The 21,853-nt window shown below is 31.9% G+C and overlaps 2 protein-coding genes across 2 annotated transcripts; both read right to left on the reverse strand.

The window, feature by feature from the left end:
* Positions 1 to 2,175: 2,175 nt before the first annotated feature.
* Positions 2,176 to 6,746, reverse strand: LOC127718029 (transcription intermediary factor 1-alpha-like). Its single transcript, XM_052223921.1, has 2 exons — positions 6,667 to 6,746; positions 2,176 to 4,148 (listed from the first exon to the last, which is right to left on the reverse strand). The coding sequence occupies exon 2, from the start codon at positions 4,072 to 4,074 to the stop codon at positions 3,169 to 3,171; it is 906 nt and encodes a 301-aa protein (XP_052079881.1). The 5' UTR covers positions 4,075 to 4,148; positions 6,667 to 6,746; the 3' UTR covers positions 2,176 to 3,168.
* A 6,705-nt stretch (positions 6,747 to 13,451) lies between these two features.
* Positions 13,452 to 20,404, reverse strand: LOC127718030 (uncharacterized). Its single transcript, XM_052223922.1, has 2 exons — positions 20,330 to 20,404; positions 13,452 to 15,384 (listed from the first exon to the last, which is right to left on the reverse strand). The coding sequence occupies exon 2, from the start codon at positions 15,293 to 15,295 to the stop codon at positions 13,574 to 13,576; it is 1,722 nt and encodes a 573-aa protein (XP_052079882.1). The 5' UTR covers positions 15,296 to 15,384; positions 20,330 to 20,404; the 3' UTR covers positions 13,452 to 13,573.
* Between the last annotated feature and the right edge of the window lie 1,449 nt (positions 20,405 to 21,853).

The following is a 21,853-nucleotide window of genomic DNA, read 5'->3' on the forward strand; positions in this document are numbered from 1 at the left end:
AAAACATAACATAGGAAACAAAGATTGAGCAACACAAATCCCACCAAAAATTGGGAATTAACTCAGGTGCTCTGGAAGAGTGATCAGTTTCTGCTCTACAACAGGCACCATTCTTGCTCAAGTACAAATCCGATGATAAGTATTATTCAGTTATGTCACAATCGAGATAAAGAAGATGGAATTGCACTAAATAGCAGAAGGCTAATTCAACAGTCTAATAGTATTAAATGTTAAATAAGAATGCAACTCATTTATAGTTTACTACTACAAGTGTATTTTTTGTTAAAAAAAGATAGAACGAAGAATTTAAATACCGTCACTAGCTCTAGCTAGTTACCTCTTGGTCTATTTTTTGTCTAGGAGCATCACTGTACACTATAATAAAATTAAATGTAGACGCGCTCTTAGGTAAGCCTTACAAACTGGAAATGATTTAGATAAAGATAAAAAAAAAAAATTAAGGTACATTCATCCTTCCTCATTCTATATTTGCGTATTCGGGTTTATTCCCCCTATATTGCATATGTATAACTTTTACAAATAAGTGTATAAAAAGAAATTATTTGACAGATAAATCTATACTCTATTGAATTTCATAATACTAAACATCTTACAAGCTGGATGCGATTTTTCTCTTTTGAACAAATTTCTCCAAGAGGAGTTCCATAATAATTCATTTAGTAAAGGCTTCAATCTATATTTCTTCATTTAGAACCTATAGATCACGCAAAACACTCATGCACTAAGAAGTTGCCATTGAAACATCAGCATCAGATTTATGACTTAAACAAGACAACTAGTACTCCAAAGAAACATGTATTACTTTAAACTAAATGCATAGCCAAAAGACTTGAAACGTTTAAATTTTGTGCTTCTCTGAGGGAAAGTGAAATTATATCCTGCATGAATGCAAGTCTGTTATACCTAAAATATCATTGATGTATCATGGGTACTTATTCTATTCGGAAAATATGTTAGAGTTGATGCCGGCAACGCGGTTGCTATAAAAGTAACTCCTCTGACTCGTTAAAGGAATCGTGTCAGTATTTTGTACTCATTGACTGTGCATGAGTGGAAAAGTTAGTTTATTGACCCCGAGGTGCAACTATTGCCCTTATCGCGTAGCCGAAGGCAATAGTTGTATCGTAAGGGACAATAAACTTATTATTCCACGAATATCCAGTCAGTAAGTGTTTTATTATGCCGAAAGAGACAACAGCCAATAAATATCGGGGCTAAACCAACTATCGCAATATAAAAAGAAGAACTCAACCATACTGTTAACTAGTTGTTTTAAATGGTTGCATTTCGTGTGCCAGATAGTACGACACCTGTACGTTTGTGACGTTACATGCCTAACAAGAACGTCGTTCTATATATGACGTCACACACTAATGACGTTATTTTGGGGCCCACGACGAAAAATATTACACTGCTTAATTTTTGGTATTTTATTTGAAAGAGATGAGCAATGATGAGAACCTTGCATAAATTAAAACACGGACATATGTATTCCTCCGACACAGCCGCTGTGGACACATGTGTTCCTCCGGCGACAAGAGGGTTAACGTTTACTTCATATATATTCTAAATGTTAACGCATTGACGTCAACCCTAGATGCAATAGGTAAAACGCGACGTCGTTACTCTAGTTGTATTCTCAACATCCTCCAAAACCGTAGCTGCAGTTGAAATTCCGCGAAATATAATAACGCTTGCGGTCAAATAGTTGGAAACTATTGACTGGTCAAATAGTCCAACACTTGCAATTTGAAAAATAGTGAAAATATTGTGTACTTATTTTATACAAAAAATGATAACTGAGGTATGTTAAAACGGACTATAACCATTTGTGATACAATCGTGGGAATTAGATTACTATAAAACAGGGTTTAACCCACCATTTACTTCGGGAAATGCATGTACCAAGTTAGTCAGGAATATGACGGTTGTTTTTTTACTCGTTCTATTGATTGGCAACTTTTGATTTTGTCAGTTTTTATTGTCTTCCCCTTTTTGAGTTTACCTTGGAGTTTGGTATTATTGTTATAATATTTTGATTCATTTGTGGAAAGAAATAAAAAATTGCAAAATAAACAGATTATTTTAGTGACTGACTGGTTTGCTTTTTCTACCCACGATAACTTATTTATCACATTTTAAAGAAACACCAAATATTCCAAATACATTTTATTTTATGTAACTTCAATACATGAAAGATAAATTGTGATACGTTAAATGTAAGTTGACCCTTTCAGTTTAATCCTTATTCGATAAGACATTATTGAAGATATAATTGTTTTCAGGCGCAGAACGTTTACAGGTGAATTGTACATGTATCAAACATCAAATAGGAAGGCAACTCCGTCATAGTTTGCTACTAAAAGCAAGTTTTTCGTTTTATCAAAATAAATTGCACGAGGATTTAAAATTCCATCTTTAGCTCCAATAAGCTCTATTGCATTCTTTCCGTCCGTTGATATACATGTAACTACGATATTGTTTGATTCAGAACCAGCAACATAAATGTTCGAATGTGAGTCTAAGGTTATGCCGTACGGTCGTCTGAGCAACGAACTGGAATATATCCATTTCACCTGCCCACAGAAATCGTAACATACGACAGAATGATCACGCCAGTTAGAATGAAAAATGCAATCCTCAATGGAAGCAACGTATGCTTCATTTGCGTCTTTAGGTGCATTCGGCAGTGTTTGAATGTATGTCAAATTTTGTTTTAAAAGGTTAAATATTTGAATGCCTTTCTCAAATGTACAACAAATCAATGACCAATCGTGATAGCTTAAACCAAAACAGAAGTCATCAAGATAAACAACTTTGTCGAGTTTCTGTACTATTTATATCAATTAAGTAAATTTTGTGTGGATAATTTTCACCAGTTGATACAGCTACCGTATTTGAATCGACCACTGCGAGGCCATATCCAATGTTGAACGGCGCACTGTTGATATGCAATTTTGAATGGAATTCACCATTCGGTGCATATTTCATTATACAATTTTTGTGTGCTTGTAGAAATAGCATTTTTCCAGCGTCTGCAATTACACATCCAGTAAGACCGTTGCCATCTATGTTAATCTTACGTACCAGCCTGATATTTATGTTTTAAATCAATTTCTCTCGCGGAAACGATTTTAAGATTTGTGCTTATTTGTTACCTTTCCAGATAAAAGCAACATGTTTTTCACGATTGTCAATTTCTATCTCCCCAAATGTCTGTATTTCTTTGATCAACCCGTCTAGTTTATCATTAAACGTACATTTCATCGTTAAGTTGTTAAAGCATCCGTTATCGTTTAATAATTGGACGTTAGTTTCATTGGTGGAAACTCTTTGCTGGAATGACTTTGATCCGATGAAGATTTGTAGATTGGATGCAAACATTTTAACAGATTCAATTTCTTTTTGAATTTCCTTTACTTTCTTTTTTTCGTCCTCTAGTGCCACTATCACATCTTCTATACTCTGACAGTATTCTTTTTCTATTGCAGATACTTTTTCTAGTAAGGCTTCTTCTAAATTGTCTAATCGTGTATTGATTTCTTGACGTTTTTCCTTAATTTTCTCTGCAATCATCTGCTTCTGTTCACGCAATTCAGTTAAATTTCGATGTCTATCCTTTAAAGTGGAAGAAATGTTGATTTCAAGATCTGTCAGAACGTTTTCAATATTGTTTAAAGCTACTGACTGGTGTTCTAAAGATGGCGTTAGAAAATTTTCAACGAAAATAGTTTCTTTGCATTCTTTATGACCTGATATCAAACAGAGTTTACAACAAAGAGATTCATGAGATTTACAATAAAATTCAAGGAAGCAGTCATGCTCCTTACAATTATGGCTAATTTTCTTGATAAAGGACGGTACTTTGTTATAATTCTCTATAGGGATGGTCTGATGTGATTTTGTCGACTTCGATATCTTATGGTGATGGCGACAGTCTCCACAAAGAACCTCTTCACATTGTGGACAGTATTCTTCCGCTGACTTATTAAGGTCCCTGCTTTGGCAAATGACGCAGAATGATTCTCTTTCGTTTGTGGCCATTTCTATCATAGCTTGTCTTAGTTGATGTTGAATAGAGTGCCTTATAGTTTTGACATTTCTTCATCTGCAATCCACTTTTTGACCTGAGGAAAAAATATGAATGAATAAAATGATGATCATTAAAGAATTATACTATATGTTTCACGTGAGTGAAATAAAAGTTGAAAGGCTGTCCTTTCATAAAAGACAATACATCGTTATGGTATTAGCCTTCAAGGTTCCCACAATCCATTACCATTTTTTTCAATATGACAAAACTATGGGTCCTACAAAGAAACTTTTACTCAAGAGAACTTCACATGACTATCACGTGAAATTCAAGTGAAAATTGTAACGTGAACTTCACCTCAAATGAGCTTGTACTTGAAAACATTCACGTGAATTTCACGTGAACTTAAAAAAAAACAAATTGGTAATTTTCATGATATTAATTGAGTTTGAAAATTGAGATATAATTTGAATAACTTTAATTTGGATATCCGTAAATTCAACGTGAAAACAAAATCATTTTATTTTTATGTGATATTCACGTAAATTTCTCATGAAATTCTGTAAATTCTATTGATTTCGCGTTATTGCGGCATTTTCTAAGATGCAGAAAATCTTAAGTAATTGGTTTTGTTTAATCATTTACAAGAATGGTACATTGAAAGACGATTTGCTATCAGCAATTGGTGCGGTTCAATATGCCAAAAAATCAACACTTTGATAAAACGTTCGTTACTTGTTGATTGCACATTATTTCAACCTCATTTGAATCCGTTAACATGCAAAAATAAGAGACCAAAAAATTAATGACACCCACTTTCACCATTTTGTATATTACGATAATGTTTAAACATCACTGTTTTAGGAACAAGTACTTTTCAAATAACCAAAAGTAAAAGAGAAAATAATAAGCTAATAGTTCATTTGCTAATTACCGATTTGATTTTGTTATCACACACATTTTAAACTTCTCTTTGTGAATCGTAGACTGGTTCTAACCCGGACAAAATTGACTTTTTCCCACGCAAAACATGATTGAAAGTGATATATCGGCGTTTTAACAAATTTTTAGTGGAAATAACTTCTGGTATCGAAAGTATTTAGCATCACAACAAAATAAATGTAATTAAAAGATTTGAAAAACTAAAATGTTACACAAATTACGCACAGATGAATTTACGTTTTCCGCTAGCTCTCCATTGTTAATGAGAATTTTGTCCCTCCTAACGGAGACAACTAAGAAGGGGGTATCTAATTACAGGGTCAATTTCGGAAATTGGCAAACAGACTATTAAACATGTAAACGTCTTTTCTTAAAAGTAGTATCTCACACATACACATAATATACAGTTACATGTGAACTCAAATCAGACTTAAATACAGGCTCTAGGGGTAATATGGAACCTCTTTTAGTGTTCGTGTTAGTAAATTTTCTTTAATATTTTAACTCAATCATTTAATGTGATTACATTAACAATAATTAATTTGCTACCCCACTTTTCTGCACTTTTGTCCTTTTGTTAAAGAATAGTATGTGCGTAGGTGCTAGGGAAAGGTCAGCACCTCTTAAGATATAGGTAAAGGGTAAACCCTTATAAACATGATAACAGAGCAATTTAAATAAGCGTTAAGATATGCGTGTCTTCATTTACACGCGTATATCATTTAATAACAAGATAAATTATTTAAGCGGTTTTTTAAAATAATATACGCGTATATATTTCAACAAAACGCGCGTGTACTTTTTACATGCAGTATAATGTAAGTGTTGTTATCCAACCAAGAAGATTATACTCTAACTTGTTAATCATCTAAGTAAAATTGAGAATGGAAATGGGGAATATGTCAAAGAGACAACAACCCGACCAAAGAGCAGATAACAGCCGAAGGTCACCAATGGGTCTTCAACGCAGCGAGAAAATCCCGCACCCGGAGGTGGTCCTCAGCTGGCCCCTAAAACAAATTGTGTATTAGTTAAGTGAAAATGGACGTCACACTAAACTCCAAAACATATAAATGAACTAAAATTAACAAACATACAAGACTAACAAAGGCCAGAGGCTCCTGACTTGGGACAGGCGCAAAAATGCGGCAGGGTTAAACATGTTTTATGAGATCTCAACCCTCCCCCTATACCTCTAGCCAGAACTGTAGATTAAAGAAACACATAGTAATACGCACAGTAAAACTCAGTTCAAAAGAAATCCGATGTCAGAATAGGTAACAAAAGAAACCAAGCAAAATGACCATAAATGAACAAAGGACTACTAGCAGTTACTGACATGCCAGCTCCAGACCTCAATTAAAATGATTGAAAGATTATGTTTTCATCATATGAAAATCAAGTACAATTCAAGTAACTTTTTGCTTCTATTCAAAATAATTCTTATCATTCTTAACCGATGTAAAATGTTCACGATGAATCAACAATGATACTGATTTCTTTTTTTAAATGCCGCCATACTTTGTGTACTGTTTGGTGTATGGTGTGTTTTTGCGTGTACTTTTTGTTTTGCTGGCTGGAAGGTTTCGAACATTTGGTTTGATGCGAAACATTTGAAAAACAGATTGACCCATTATGTAATTTAGAATTTTTGTTTTCCCCGTTCTTACCTGCTTATAACATCATACAAATTTTAGTTGTTGTGTATCGGTATACATTTATTTAAAACTTTACTATCATTGATTACTGATTTTACCTGTGTACAAAAGTGTGTAAAAGATCGGTACAAGTAGGATACATATAGATATCAAAATATTTGAGATATTTAACCGTCCTTCTATTGTATACGTAATTCAATACAATTCATTACAATTATTACATGAGGAAAAATCTCAATCATTTCTCCAAACTTTTAGGTTAATTTAGTACCTTTTGTTGGAACGTTTAAGGTTTTGCTCTCCTTTATATACGCATAAAACAATGTTTGTATTCTCAATTAAATCAGCCACCTTTAATTTGACAGCAATGAACCAAACTACCAAATAACCTTGAATTTTGTAAGATCAATCGAGACAAAATTTAAAGGTCAAGACTGATTTGAGAGAGGTCGAGACTGAGTTCAGACTATACCAAGAATATCAAGTACTCAATCAGACTTATATAGTAAAGTCGAGACCAAAGTCAAGTATAGTTAAGCACAGTTAAGTAATGTCGAGATTATGCCGAGTCTTGTTAAGTAAAATATGGTCTTTTCAGACTCTGAGTAGTTTGTAGTGTAGCCTTCAACACTTATGTTGTGAGTTCACACTTCACATTTAGAACATGCAAACATGTGACTTTGAGATGAAGAACAGCAATACAATTGGTGTTTCTTTCGCCTTTTGATTTTTTTTTTGGTGTGCACATACTGATTGTGTGTCATGGATGGATACATCATATATTTTTTTTCTATTGAAGAAATGATAAAAGCTATTTCTGTTTTTCTTGAGAAATATATTTTCATTTCTTAGATAAAGCATATAGGAAAGTATTCGGATGGGAACGTAGTGCTCCGTTTAATGCAAATGTTTTCCTTTACTGTTATGAATCTCAAAGCTACATAAAGACATAGCAAAACACCAAACTTTATAGATATATTAACAGCACAATATATATACAATTTATGATAAACATGATAAACGCACGGTTTTATTTCAATTTTATTTTTATGCTGTTCCATCATTTTCTTCGTGTGGAGTGTAAGTTTCTCCGTTCGATCGATATGCTCGTGTTTGCAATGAAGTCTTGGATTTCAATGAACATAGCATACCATAATATTATTGATGAAGTCAAATTATTAAGAATCGTCCTTTAAATTTGCCACCTTGACTTAATATACACATGATACAAATCTCTACAGATTATGATTATTCGTTATTTGTTCAATAAATGTCTCTTGTATGTACGTGTTGTTTATCTTCTTATAGTGATTGATGTATCATACCTAGTTCAACTTTTGATGTGGTCTGGTCTTCTCCGCAATAAGTTAACTTGTGACAAGGGCTGCTTCACATCGATTTTTCAACTATTAAATAAATATCCTTGTGTCTCATTGTAAGAAATACGATACACATAAAACTTGGATTGTAACAAAATCACCATAAGATCTGCCTCTTAAGAAATTAAAAAAATATATATATACTGATTACCATGCTAAAAGACAAACGTCCTAGGTACATTGCTTTTTTGATAAAAATCTAATTCTGCAAACCATGATATAGAAATAGGCATTCCACTTTTTCTTCAATATGTCTGCAATAAAAATCAATAGTCTTTATATCTCATGATGATTTGTATACAAAAAACTGCATAGTCAGCTATAAAAGTCACCAACATGACAAATGTAAAATAATTAAACGAGAAAACTAACAGCCTGAATTATGAACACAATTATGAACGAAATACGAATATGATATACGGCAAATTCCATATAAGAAATTGAAATGTCTGTCAAAATGAATAAATAAATAAAAATAATAATTACTGTTATTTTAAAGATAATCTGTGAATGTTTTGAGGAATAATGATGTTAGAAGAAATTATAAAAATAATTTTTGGATATGATTGTTTCCGTTTAAAGTAGAAATGATTAAAACAAGTTGAAAAAATGCAAAAATTTTGACAGAATTAACTCCCATTTTTTTACACAATGTTTATGTGTTGCAATGCTTTATGTTGACACTTGTATACTGGTATTTACTAGTGTAGTCTGGTTATTCAAACATCCCTGTTCCCAAATTTGTTACTTTTTTTAGTCAAAAACATCTGTGATATATATTTTTTTTCACTTTCAAATATCTTGCTTTATAGCTCAGTGTCTGTCAATAAATCTTATGTCAGGAACATAGCTGTAAAAACTTTCAAAATCATTGCCAGTTAAATTTGTAAGTCATGCTGTGCATAAGAAAACACACATGTTGATTCTTTCATTTAACTTTATTCAAGCAATAGTTTTAAATTATATGTTTCCTACATAAGATCTGTCAAACTTGTTTTCTTATGTCTGAAACATTTGAATGTGCTAACAGTTGAAGTTCTTTGACCTGTAGTGAAATCTTGTTAGATGTTAGGCTGCAGTATTTTCCAGGAGTTTTAAAAATGACTTTCAACTAGGATTTGATTTCCAATGTCAGTCAAAAAAAACAAATATATATTGTCTGTCAAAATATCTTATGTATGAAAAATCTTATGTCAGAATCAAGTCTGTCAAAATCTTGTGTCAGAAACTCAATTTGTCTGTCAAATCTTATGTCAGAAATAATAAAGTCTGTCAAATCTTATGTCAGAAAAAATAAAGTCTGTCAAATCTTATGTCAGAAATAATAAAGTCTGTCAAATCTTATGTCAGAAAAAATAAAGTCTGTCAAATCTTATGTCAGAAACAATAAAGTCAGTCAAATCTTATGTCAGAAACAATAAAGTCTGTCAAATCTTATGTCAGAAACATAATATTTAAGGCTTCGTTTATTTAAAAAGGATGATGCTCATAATTTTTTTTTTTGTCAAATTGTCTTTATCTTTATTATTAAAGCATGTATTCAAAAACAGAAGTTCATTGCTTATGATTTTTGCCTAACGTGCTTATGGGAGTTGTTTCACTTTCTTATATGGAATCTGCCATACAGCTATAAACGCGACCACTGAATTACAGGCTCCGGACTTTGGAGAGGCACATATATAATGTGGCGGGGTAAAACTAGTTTGTTTGCGCCAACCCTCTTCATAACCTGGTTCAATTGTGCAACGACACAACACAAGAACAAACTAAACGCTAAACAAATATGATAAACAGCACTTAACGACAACCACTAAATAAAAGGTTCCTTACAGGCACATATTCATATAGTTTGTTTAATAAAATTTATATATTACTAGTTTTAATTTATGTGGGCAAAATTGTATATAAATTCAACCAGAAAACCCGAAAACATAGTTAATTCGTTATAAACAATAAATGCAAATAAAAAGATAAAAAAAAAACGCGCTTTCTCAATAATATTTTTACAGTGTGGTGTACTACTTTTGGGACAAGTCATATCAAACTTTCAGAAAAACTTCAACTGTAACTCAAAATTTTGACATTTTATGCCGAGGGTGTCTTTAAGTCTGTTTGACAGCTTCAGACATGCTAATTTTTAATCTTTTTTTGACTCGACCAAATCACTTCTTTACTTTGAAAATCGTTGCCAACCTGTTTTTAGTGTAATTTCATTCCCCTACTTGCTATTTTGGGAGCCATAATACATGAGGATAAATTGGGAACGGGTATGAAAAAAAATATTTTAAAAGTTATACACTGTCCACACAAGAGACTCTATTTGTAGAAAACGAAAATATAAGGACGAAAACTGTGTTGCCAGATCAGATGGGAGTGTACAACGAGCGGGTACACATTGAATATGATAAATTTTCAGCTAAGACTCAAACATTTTTCCTTTTTTTAAGTTTTAACAAGCATTACAGAAGTGTTGCTATCTCAGGATTGTTGTATAAACATTGATTGTCAGCTTCCACCAAAACTGCCATATCTTTTCTTTCAAATAATAATAATTTGCCAGTGTCTCAAATCAAAAATTAAGTCACTACGGGACTTATGATTGGAATTTGGAACTAAATGACTACAGAATACTTTTTTCATTAGTTTAGAGAGTGAGACATTTAAATTACCTATACTACAGTTTTTAAGAGCAAAGAAACTCACATTATCGTGTCTATTACCGGCGTCTTGTACTAACAATACAATTTTCTAGGAACGGCTTGGGGGATGATTTTGGAAATAAATATCCTGGCAGAGTACGAACTGGAAAAAAAATAATCTTCTCCACGAGACAAATAAAAAAAAAAAGACCTACAAATTGTTGAAATTAATTTGTAAATTGTGACAACTAATTGGTGAAGCGAAATAAAAAAAAAATGTAACCTGGCAACAGGTGAAAATGATTATTCCACGCAAAATAATCCTAAATTTACTTAATCAAGCACTGCGCTTCAAATTGAAGATTGTACAATTATTCAAAATAGCAATATATAATACTAGGAGACAGATTTGTAAAAGCAAATTTGCTTGTTTCTGAATCCTTAGTACTTATTTCATTTGTATAATATCGTTTAATGTTGATTTATCTGAATAAATATTGTTTAAATGAATACTATTACTTTATATCTTGATAATAATGATAATGAGAAATATATATGCTTATTGTTTTATGATGTACAAATGCAGCATGGTTGTTTATTATATGGAAATGTCTTTAATATTTATATCAATTTGAATTCTTAGATTTGAGATAGATTAGGTAACAGATGCCAGAAACTTGTTTTGGATTGATTTTGTCTCCTTAAAGTATATCAGTACAGGAGTACCTCTAGTAAACAATGTTTGGTCCCTTTTTTACTTAACCTTATTATGACAAAAAAAAGAAAATATACTTTTTTTACCTGGATAAGTCTTTGATATTCAAAATGATTTGAATACATAGATTATAACACGATACTCTAGTGGTCTAAGTAGTCGAACTACTTTATTAATAGCCTGTCAACACTTATGTTGTGAGTTCGAATCCCGCTTGTGGCAGGTGCGCTCGACTCCAATCTCAATTGGCTAGGATCGTCAATTTTCTGACCGTTAGTCGGTGGTTCTCTCTAGGCAACTAGTTATTCAATGATGATTTTGAAAATGTATGAACATTTTCTTATTGTTACCACTTGTCATTACGCAACGAGCAAATAATCGGTCAATTAAAATGATACCGTACCTCAGTTCAGGCCAATTTCATATTATACAAGATTCATGCCATGTGTTATTAAACTCGAACGAAGAGGATCCTAATTTGAAAAAAATGCTTTAAAAGTAAGAAGTGGTATGATTGCCAACTCTCAACTAGAGACCAATTACCGAAGAGAATAAGTAACCAGTATAATCCGATAAAAATGAGATATAGAAACCATAACCCCAATTTCCCTCTTTTTTAGTATTATTAATTATCAACGGCAATATGTAAAATGTGTGTTCATTTATCAGTTGTTTTTCTTCAAAAAATGCCTTTTTTGACACTGGACGTAAAACAACTATCTTAGTCAATTTTACATTGTTTTGATATGCATCATCCGACTAGAAAGTTTTCTACCCGACTTGAATTTTTACGAGTTACGAAATGGTATTAGATAGAGTCATCATAATCATTAGCTGCTGTCATCGATATCTTTTTTCTTTTACTTAACTAACATTATTCATTTTTTCAACAGTTGATTTCTTCACTGTGCCTCTCCATCAATGAATTCAAGTGTACCCCCTTTCTAGTTATAAACACAAAATAATTATTCTTCTTCTACAAGTTTTTAGAAAAGTTTATCAGAAATATACGTCCTGCATCTTACAAATGTAGGATTTTCGTCACTATAGTTATATATATATCTGTTTAATCCGCGTGGTATTGAATATAAATCTGTCGATGATAATTGACAGTATGTAGCCCTGTAGCTGATTTTCGGTACATTTTGTCGTCAGGTTATTGTTTCATTGACATATAATCTATCTCTCTTTTTAAGTGCTCAGCACGAAAAACTAACTTTAAAAGATGAATTACAATATGAGGACAAATTCAGTCAAAACTGTCAGGTAGGTATGACCATCTTAACAATCATTCTGTCAATCCATTACACATGTTACAATAGCATTTTTCATAAATTTTTCCCACAAATGATCTGATTATTTCATATTTCCAATCTTCTTATTTTAAGTATTTTGTAAAGAATTTACAAAAACTTCATCGGAAATTCAAGAACGATGTAGTTTTAGAACCAAGACGGAAACAACTTGATTATATGTACTATTACTATAAAAGTTATAAGTTTCATCCAACTGTCTGGGAAGGTATTGTGTTAATAGAACATGCTGCAAAGATAACAGGTGCATTTTTCCATTGACGAGTAGAATATGTAATATGTATAAAAAAAATCTTGAACAAATTACACGTTAACAAAACTAGGTCTATAAAATATAAGAAGGTGACTTAATAGAGACGAAAGAAACCAAAGAACACTCAAACTCAGTAATTAGAAATATGCTGACACATCCATGGCAAAAAAAAAAAGACCAAAAGACAAACATCTTTCCACTTAGATAGGGGTACTTATCAATCGTGTATGTTTTTTATATTACATACGTTATAATGACCGTGTCCGTTTTACTACTTTTGTTACCAATATAGTGACTTGGCAATACTGGAGATATACACTTTCAAATCAGGTGACTAATATTTGAGCTTGAACATCGACTAAACAGTTATAGATTCAAAAAGATTAATTATATATTCCGGAATGATAAATGTGTAATCTGGCCTGATAGTCGTCATATAAACATATAAATGCAGTTGTGAGTTAGCTGGTCCTTTGTACACATCAATGAAGCCTGAAAAAAGTGATTTATTCTATAAGCTCAATAGAAAATTTAATCTAAGACATTTATTTTATTCTGAATTTGATAACAAAATTGTGATTCCAGTAGTAAATGGTTTACTCCATGTAAAACTATATGCTTTATATAACGTCATACAGGAAGGCAACACTGTTATAGTTTGCTACTAGAAGCAGGTGTTTGGTTTTATGAAAGAAAATGGCACGAGGACTTGAAATTCCATCACAAGATCCAATTAGCTCTTTCGCCTGTTTACCATCTGGAGATATCACGACTATATTGTTTGAATCAGAACCAGCAACATAAATGTTCGAATTAGAATCTAATGTGATGCCGTACGGTTTTCTGAGCAACAAATTGGAATATTTCCACTGTACCTGCCCACTGAAATCGTAACATACGACACAATGATCATGGCAGTTGGAATGAAAAATGAAATTGTCATTTGAGGTAACGTAGGTACTACCTACTACGGAAGGTGCATTTGGCAGCTTCTGCATGGCGGTTAAACGGTGATATGACTTGTGACATATGTTAATTCCATTGTTATATGTGCAACAAATAAATGAACCATTGTGATGGCTTAAACCGTAGCAGTAGTCGCCTAGCTTAAACACTGGACCGGATTTTGCACTATTCATATCAATTAAGTAAATCTGTTTTAGAAAATTTTCACCACTTGATATAGCTACTGTGTCAGAATCAATCACTGCAAGGTCATATCCAATGCCGCCAGTTTTAGAATTGATATAAGATTCGGACAGGCGTTCTCCTTTTTGCCCATATTTAAAAAGCTTATTATTGTGTTTTTGTAGAAAAAACATGTTTCCAGATTCTGACATTGCACATCCAGTTAGATCATTGCGATTTATGTTAATCTTGCGTATTAGTCTAACATTGATGTTTTCAATCGATTTCAATACCGACAAAGGTTTGAAAATTTGTGCTGATTTATCTCCCTTCCATGAAAATGAAATATGATTTTCACAATTGTTCACCTTTATATCACCAAAGGTCTTTAGTTCTTGTATAAACCTCTCTAGCTTTTCATTGAACGTACACTGCATTGTCAAATTGGTCAAGCTCCCATTATCATATAATATTTTGAAGTTCATTTCATTGGTTGAAACACTTTCCTGAAATGCTTTTTTTCCCATGAAGATTTGAAGACTAGATGCAAACATTTTTACAAAATCAACATCTTTTACAGTTTCGTCTATTCTCTTTTTTTCGTTCTCCAATTTTTCAATTACTTCTTCTATTTTCCGACAGTATTCTTTCTCCATTGCAGATGTTTCTTCTTGTAATGCTCCCTCTAAATTGTCTAATAGTGTATTTATTTGCTGACGTTTTTCTTTAATTTTTTCTGAAATCATCTTCTTTTGATTACGTAATTCGGTCAAATTTCGAGTTCTGTCCTTTATAGCGGAACAAATGTTACTATCCAGATCTTTTAGAACTCTTTGAATGTTATCAAAAGCTGCTGATTGGTATCCTGAAGATGGTGTTAGAAAATTTGCAACGAAAATAGTTTCCTTGCATTCCTTATGACCTGATATCAAACAAAGTTTACAACAAAGGGCGTCATGATATTTGCAATAAAATTCAAGGAAGCAGTCGTGCTCATCACAGTTTTGCTTTATTTCCTTGATAAATGATGGTAGCTTTCTATAATTGTCGACCGAGATTGTCTGGTGCGATTTTGACAATTTCGATATCTTATGATTGTCTGTACATTCTCGACAGAGTGCCTCTTCACACTGTGGACAATATTCCTCCGCTGACGTATTAAGGTCCCTGCTTTGGCAAAAGTCGCAGAATGATGCACTTTCGTTGGTGGCCATATCTTTAATAGCGTGATCCTTTTTTTTTCTGTTAAAAGAGAATGCCTTACCATTTCGATATTTCTTCTTCTGTAATCAACTTTTTCAATCTAGGACAAAATATGAACGAAGAAAATTATGCTTATTAAAGAGCAATAATATCTGTTTTGTGTTGCTGAAATGAAATTGAAAAGGCTGTTCTGTAATAAAAAAAAATGTTATTGTATGAGCCTACTATATGTCCAACCATCCTTTTTTTCTTATAATAAGAAACATATTTGGGTACTTCTTAAACTCAAAATAAAATTCTTTCAAAATCATTTAATCTAAGGGTATAACTGATTGATAAGTACAAGTTTTAAATGATAACGTTTTTAAAATTTAAAAATGATTGCATCAATTTTCGAAAAACGAACAAATTTCGGAATCCCATTGTAGGATATGCATGCAAACGCAGAATACATTCACCTGGTCGCCGCACTCGGGATCGCTTCATTTTGAGTTCATGTCATTTTTCTCAGTTTTTGTTTCAACCTTTCTTCTAAATGGCTTTATGAGATTTTAGCATAGGTAATTTTCTGTTGTCTGTATTTGAACCTATGCATAGGGTAATATCGAGTGAAAAATGAAAAGTGACAAGGTTTGCTTCCAGAGACAAAGACCACGTGAAATTATTTAATTTAAACTCCCATGGGAGCTTTCATCACAGTTCAAAAACAATGTTCAAAATTGAACAAAATCTATATATATTTCAATTGATTGATTGTTGATTGTTGGTTGCCTAACATCCACAGGCAATATATATTTCAATTCAACACATAGAGGTTTTTACATGACGTCATCATTTCATAGATACTCGATTACCTGCTTTTACTTTTTATAATATAAATTCGACACCTGTGTCATTGTTTTATTATAAATTTATCAGTGTGTGAGTTTTTGTTGTACACAAAGGGGTTAATATACGGTTGTATGAGAATTAACCACATACAATATATATTTATTCACTTCCAGATTTTGTACCGTTGTGTTTTTTTTCGTGGACACTCTTAGTCCCTATTTTTTTCATTTACATTCATTGAAAACCCAAATTTCTTATCGTAAAATGCATGTTGTCCTGTAAACAAAAATATAAATTCAGCAGCTTCGTCAACGTTTTGAAGCAGGTACTTAACAAAGAGGAAAGTAATGAAAATAAAATTAATATTTCAACTGCATGTTAATTAATTTAGTATTTGACGTTTTCTTGTTCCTATCTATACGATATTTCGTTAGAAATAGTTTTTATGCTGACCCAATTTTTCTGGTTTTCCACTTGCATCAGAATCACATCAACTTAGGTGCAAGAGAAGGGCCAGTAGCGCCTAAAATATATTGTGTATATCATGTATCATGTTTAATGCAGTCCTTTATTAAAGACCAAATCTTTAACGAGGATCTTTTGAATTTATCACTATTAGACACCTGATCAATTATATTATATTATCTTTTATATACGCTTTTAGGTGTAATACCACCAAATCATAGTACGTCACATCCGGTTGCATACGAAAATAGGTCGAAAAAAAATATTTCCTTGAATTTGACAGTTGTAGGTAATTGATCCTACATTTCATTGCAGTAAAACATTTCTGGGTCATAAACATATATCTTGGGTATTTCACAGCACCATTATTTTTTTATTTGGGGTTTCTATAGAATATTTTGGAAACTTGAGGTTACATGGTTACTAAAGCTTGTACACAGGTTAAAAAAGGGGGAAAATTTGATTGGTTAACTTCCAGTGATGGTTATTTTCTTATATGCAATGAAATGTAATGTGAAATTTTTTCTATAGTACTGGACAGGATCAAACTTTACTCATGCCAAGTATTTCTTTATTTGAAACAAAGATAAATTCTGCACAATTTTTTGAAAAGTGCAAATTTAACAAAGACTAATAGGGGAAAATCAATGGTGGTATTACACCTAATATGGGAAGCTGTACATGCACCTTTGACCTTGTGAGTACTCTCATGTGTTAAAATTTCTTGCTATTTAAGTGAAATATTACTAATAATGAAATATTCTGAGTGGATTGAGTCTCCAAAACACATTTTATGAGAAAATTTCCTTGAAATAGGACTTTACCATGAATATTAGTTGATAGAATAAGCCATACTTAGAGTTTTGGGGAGCTTTTTCTCCTTTTTTCTTATATTCTGCTATACTAGAAAATTTTTCCTAAGAAATACTTTAATAAATATATAGTTTTAGGTAAATGAAATTATTTTTAAAGCAGTAACAACAAATTATTCACCAAAAGAGAAGCTTTTTATGTCCCTCTCTGGAACGCGGCGTAAATTTAAGTTTTACGTAAGGACTTATTGAAACCTCCTTGGAGACAGTAAACTTTTATACGGATAGTTCATTCAGCTTGAAAACTTCAATTAATCATTTATTATAACATTTCTATCATAAATGAGTGAAAGTTACCCCAAAATTTTTATTTATTGGCCTATAAAGTAGAAATTTGAGGAAATGAGAGGTATAAATGGACCAAAAGAGACCTTATAAGGAAGACAAAGAGGTCCATTAGTAGTATTTATCATCCTAAAGTCATCTTTTGTATCATATTCAACTGTTTTTAGGCAGATGAGATAAATATTTGATCATTTATTGGTCCACACTATATTCTAACATGATACGGCTTGGTTTGGATTTTTCGAAGAAATTTAGCTCGAATCGCTGTAGATGTCGTCTTACATTATACTAGATTTTTCTCAAACTATTGAACTGATTATGACAAAACTTGACAGGAATGCTTGAAATAACCAGTCTTACAAAGGAAAAAAGTCACATTCAGTTTATTTAACAAATAAGTCTTCTTTAGGTGTAATACCACCAAATCATAATACGTCACATCCGGTTGCATACGAAAATAGGTCGAAAAAAAATATTTCCTTGAATTTGACAGTTGTAGGTACATGTAATTGATCCTACATTTCATTGCAGTAAAACATTTCTGGGTCATAAACATATATCTTGGGTATTTCACAGCACCATTATTTTTTTATTTGGGGTTTCTATAGAATATTTTGGAAACTTGAGGTTACATGGTTACTAAAGCTTGTACACAGGTTAAAAAAGGGGGAAAATTTGATTGGTTAACTTCCAGTGATGGTTATTTTCTTATATGCAATGAAATGTTATGTGAAATTTTTTCTATAGTACTGGACAGGATCAAACTTTACTCATGCCAAGTATTTCTTTATTTGAAACAAAGATAAATTCTGCACAATTTTTTGAAAAGTGCAAATTTAACAAAGACTAATAGGGGAAAATCAATGGTGGTATTACACCTAATATGGGAAGCTGTACATGCACCTTTGACCTTGTGAGTACTCTCATGTGTTAAAATTTCTTGCTATTTAAGTGAAATATTACTAATAATGAAATATTCTGAGTGGATTGAGTCTCCAAAACACATTTTATGAGAAAATTTCCTTGAAATAGGACTTTACCATGAATATTAGTTGACAGAATAAGCCATACTTAGAGTTTTGGGGAGCTTTTTCTCCTTTTTTCTTATATTCTGCTATACTAGAAAATTTTACCTAAGAAATACTTTAATAAATATATAGTTTTAGGTAAATGAAATTATTTTTAAAGCAGTAACAACAAATTATTCACCAAAAGAGAAGCTTTTTATGTCCCTCTCTGGAACGCGGCGTAAATTTAAGTTTTACGTAAGGACTTATTGAAACCTCCTTGGAGACAGTAAACTTTTATACGGATAGTTCATTCAGCTTGAAAACTTCAATTAATCATTTATTATAACATTTCTATCATAAATGAGTGAAAGTTACCCCAAAATTTTTATTTATTGGCCTATAAAGTAGAAATTTTGAGGAAATGAGAGGTATAAATGGACCAAAAGAGACCTTATAAGGAGAACAAAGAGGTCCATTAGTAGTATTTATCATCCTAAAGTCATCTTTTGTATCATATTCAACTGTTTTTAGGCAGATGAGATAAATATTTGATCATTTATTGGTCCACACTATATTCTAACATGATACGGCTTGGTTTGGATTTTTCGAAGAAATTTAGCTCGAATCGCTGTAGATGTCGTCTTACATTATACTAGATTTTTCTCAAACTATTGAACTGATTATGACAAAACTTGACAGGAATGCTTGAAATAACCAGTCTTACAAAGGAAAAAAGTCACATTCAGTTTATTTAACAAAAAAGTCTTCTTTAGGTGTAATACCACCAAATCATAATACGTCACATCCGGTTGCATACGAAAATAGGTCGAAAAAAAATATTTCCTTGAATTTGACAGTTGTAGGTAATTGATCCTACATTTCATTGCAGTAAAACATTTCTGGGTCATAAACATATATCTTGGGTATTTCACAGCACCATTATTTTTTTATTTGGGGTTTCTATAGAATATTTTGGAAACTTGAGGTTACATGGTTACTAAAGCTTGTACACAGGTTAAAAAAGGGGGAACATTTGATTGGTTAACTTCCAGTGATGGTTATTTTCTTATATGCAATGAAATGTTATGTGAAATTTTTTCTATAGTACTGGACAGGATCAAAATTTACTCATGCCAAGTATTTCTTTATTTGAAACAAAGATAAATTCTGCACAATTTTTTGAAAAGTGCAAATTTAACAAAGACTAATAGGGGAAAATCAATGGTGGTATTACACCTAATATATACCAACAACATACGCATATAGATAAATAGAGCAATAGTACACGCAAATTGTATCCTACCAATGTCATGATTACCATACTCCCACTTGTGTACTGGTTCAGTTATATTTTATTGAATAGAAAAATAATAATGCTTTACTAAATAATGTGGAATTTACTTGATAAAGTAACGACGCGTTGGTTAGGTTTTAACGCCTTCAAAATGAGTGAACTGTTTCGGTATATCAGTAGATGTTTTTTAATGGTAGGTTTCAAAAATGTTACAGGATATAAAACATTTGAAAACATAAAGATATAGCCCATTTTGAAACTAAAAAGCATTGATTTCCCCTTTCTTACCTGATTGTAATAGTGTAGGACATCAAGCTGTTGTGTGACTTCATAGATTAAATCCACAGTACCTATGACTATTTATTTTACCTGCGACAAGTGTATAAACGATCAATGCAAAGAAGGACACAATAATAGATAAGAAATGTTTAAGATGTCTATTGTCCTTTTTTGTATGTCAACTAATAAAATTCACTACATTCTTTCTGAAATTCTTCTTTATTATGTTTATTTTAACATCTTCTGTGGGAACCAAAGAAAAGAATCTAAAAATATATGAAAGATTCCAATTTTCTGAAACATAAAATGCGTTTAATTGTATATATCTAGGTCCTGTCATGCCTTTATACTTGTACAGATGCACAGGTTTGTTTATACAATCATTATATCATTTTATGTAAACACGGCTATATTTAACAACTGCTTCTGATGATTTCAAACTGATAAATTATGTGTGCGACGATGAATGTGATTACTGAAGATAAAATACAAAATTAAAACACTTTATGATGGAAATCATTTGATTGTCCACTAAGAAGAGTACAGTTATAACTATCAATTAAAAAACATAATTATTGCTGATTCGTGCTAACATTACAAATTTCTTTTTTGCATGACAATTTATCTGTTCAGTGACTGATTAATTCAATGATACCAACCTGTTAAAGTATCGATTTTTATCGACTTTTTTTATATCTAGTACATCATGAATATTGTCAATTATCAAACGCAGCATGCAGAAAAGAACAGAACAATCAGCGCATCTGAGCTGAGATACTAACCTGTACGACAATACTTGAGATCAATCCCAGCTCTTGGTGGGGTTCATGTAACTGTATGTTTAGTTTGTCATTTTTTAACGAATGGGTCTTTTCGTATTATTTTCCAAATCTTTTTAGTTTTTCTTCGACTAATGGGTTTCGAAAGTCCTGGATTGGATCTTCCGCCTGTTTATTTGAAATGCAAATATATTATCAAAAATGAATTTGCTTAATAATATCTTGCCACTAGTGGAGCAGGATCTGTTTACCCTTCCGGAGTACCTGATATCACCCAGTTTTTGGTGGGGTTCATGTTGCTCAGTGTTTAGTTTTCTTTGTTATGTTTTGAGTACTTTTATTTGTCTGTTTGTCTTTTTCTTTTTTAGCCATGACGGAAAATTAAAAGTGTTTACTTGTATTGATATACTTTGTAAAAAAAAAATGACGGTCAAAACAAAACTACTTTTAACTCAAATTGGACAATTTTGAATTTGACGAAAACTAAACGTGCTACTTCGACACCGTACCTGTTGCCAGATACATAAGCTAGGCTCCATTCAATACACTTATTTCGCCAAGTCAAAGACTGGCGTGTGTACCTAACAATAGTTCAATATATCAAATATATTTCACCTTCCTGTATAACTAATCGTATCTGAGACGTAGATATAATCAATGAAACGTAATGGTAACTAACTGAACCGTCATCGCGAGGTGAAGGCTAAATTATTTTCTGTCAGGCGGAAAAGTCACTTCAAGGATACCGTTCAGC

The sequence above is a fragment of the Mytilus californianus genome, unplaced genomic scaffold (assembly GCF_021869535.1).
Source record: "Mytilus californianus isolate M0D057914Y unplaced genomic scaffold, xbMytCali1.0.p SCAF_10, whole genome shotgun sequence".
Taxonomy (NCBI): Eukaryota; Metazoa; Mollusca; class Bivalvia; order Mytilida; family Mytilidae; genus Mytilus; species Mytilus californianus.

Coding starts and splice junctions, on each gene's coding strand:
- LOC127718029 (XM_052223921.1), bottom strand. CDS start 4,074: ATGATAGAAATGGCCACAAACGAAAGAGAATCATTCTGCGTCATTTGC.
- LOC127718030 (XM_052223922.1), bottom strand. CDS start 15,295: ATGGCCACCAACGAAAGTGCATCATTCTGCGACTTTTGCCAAAGCAGG.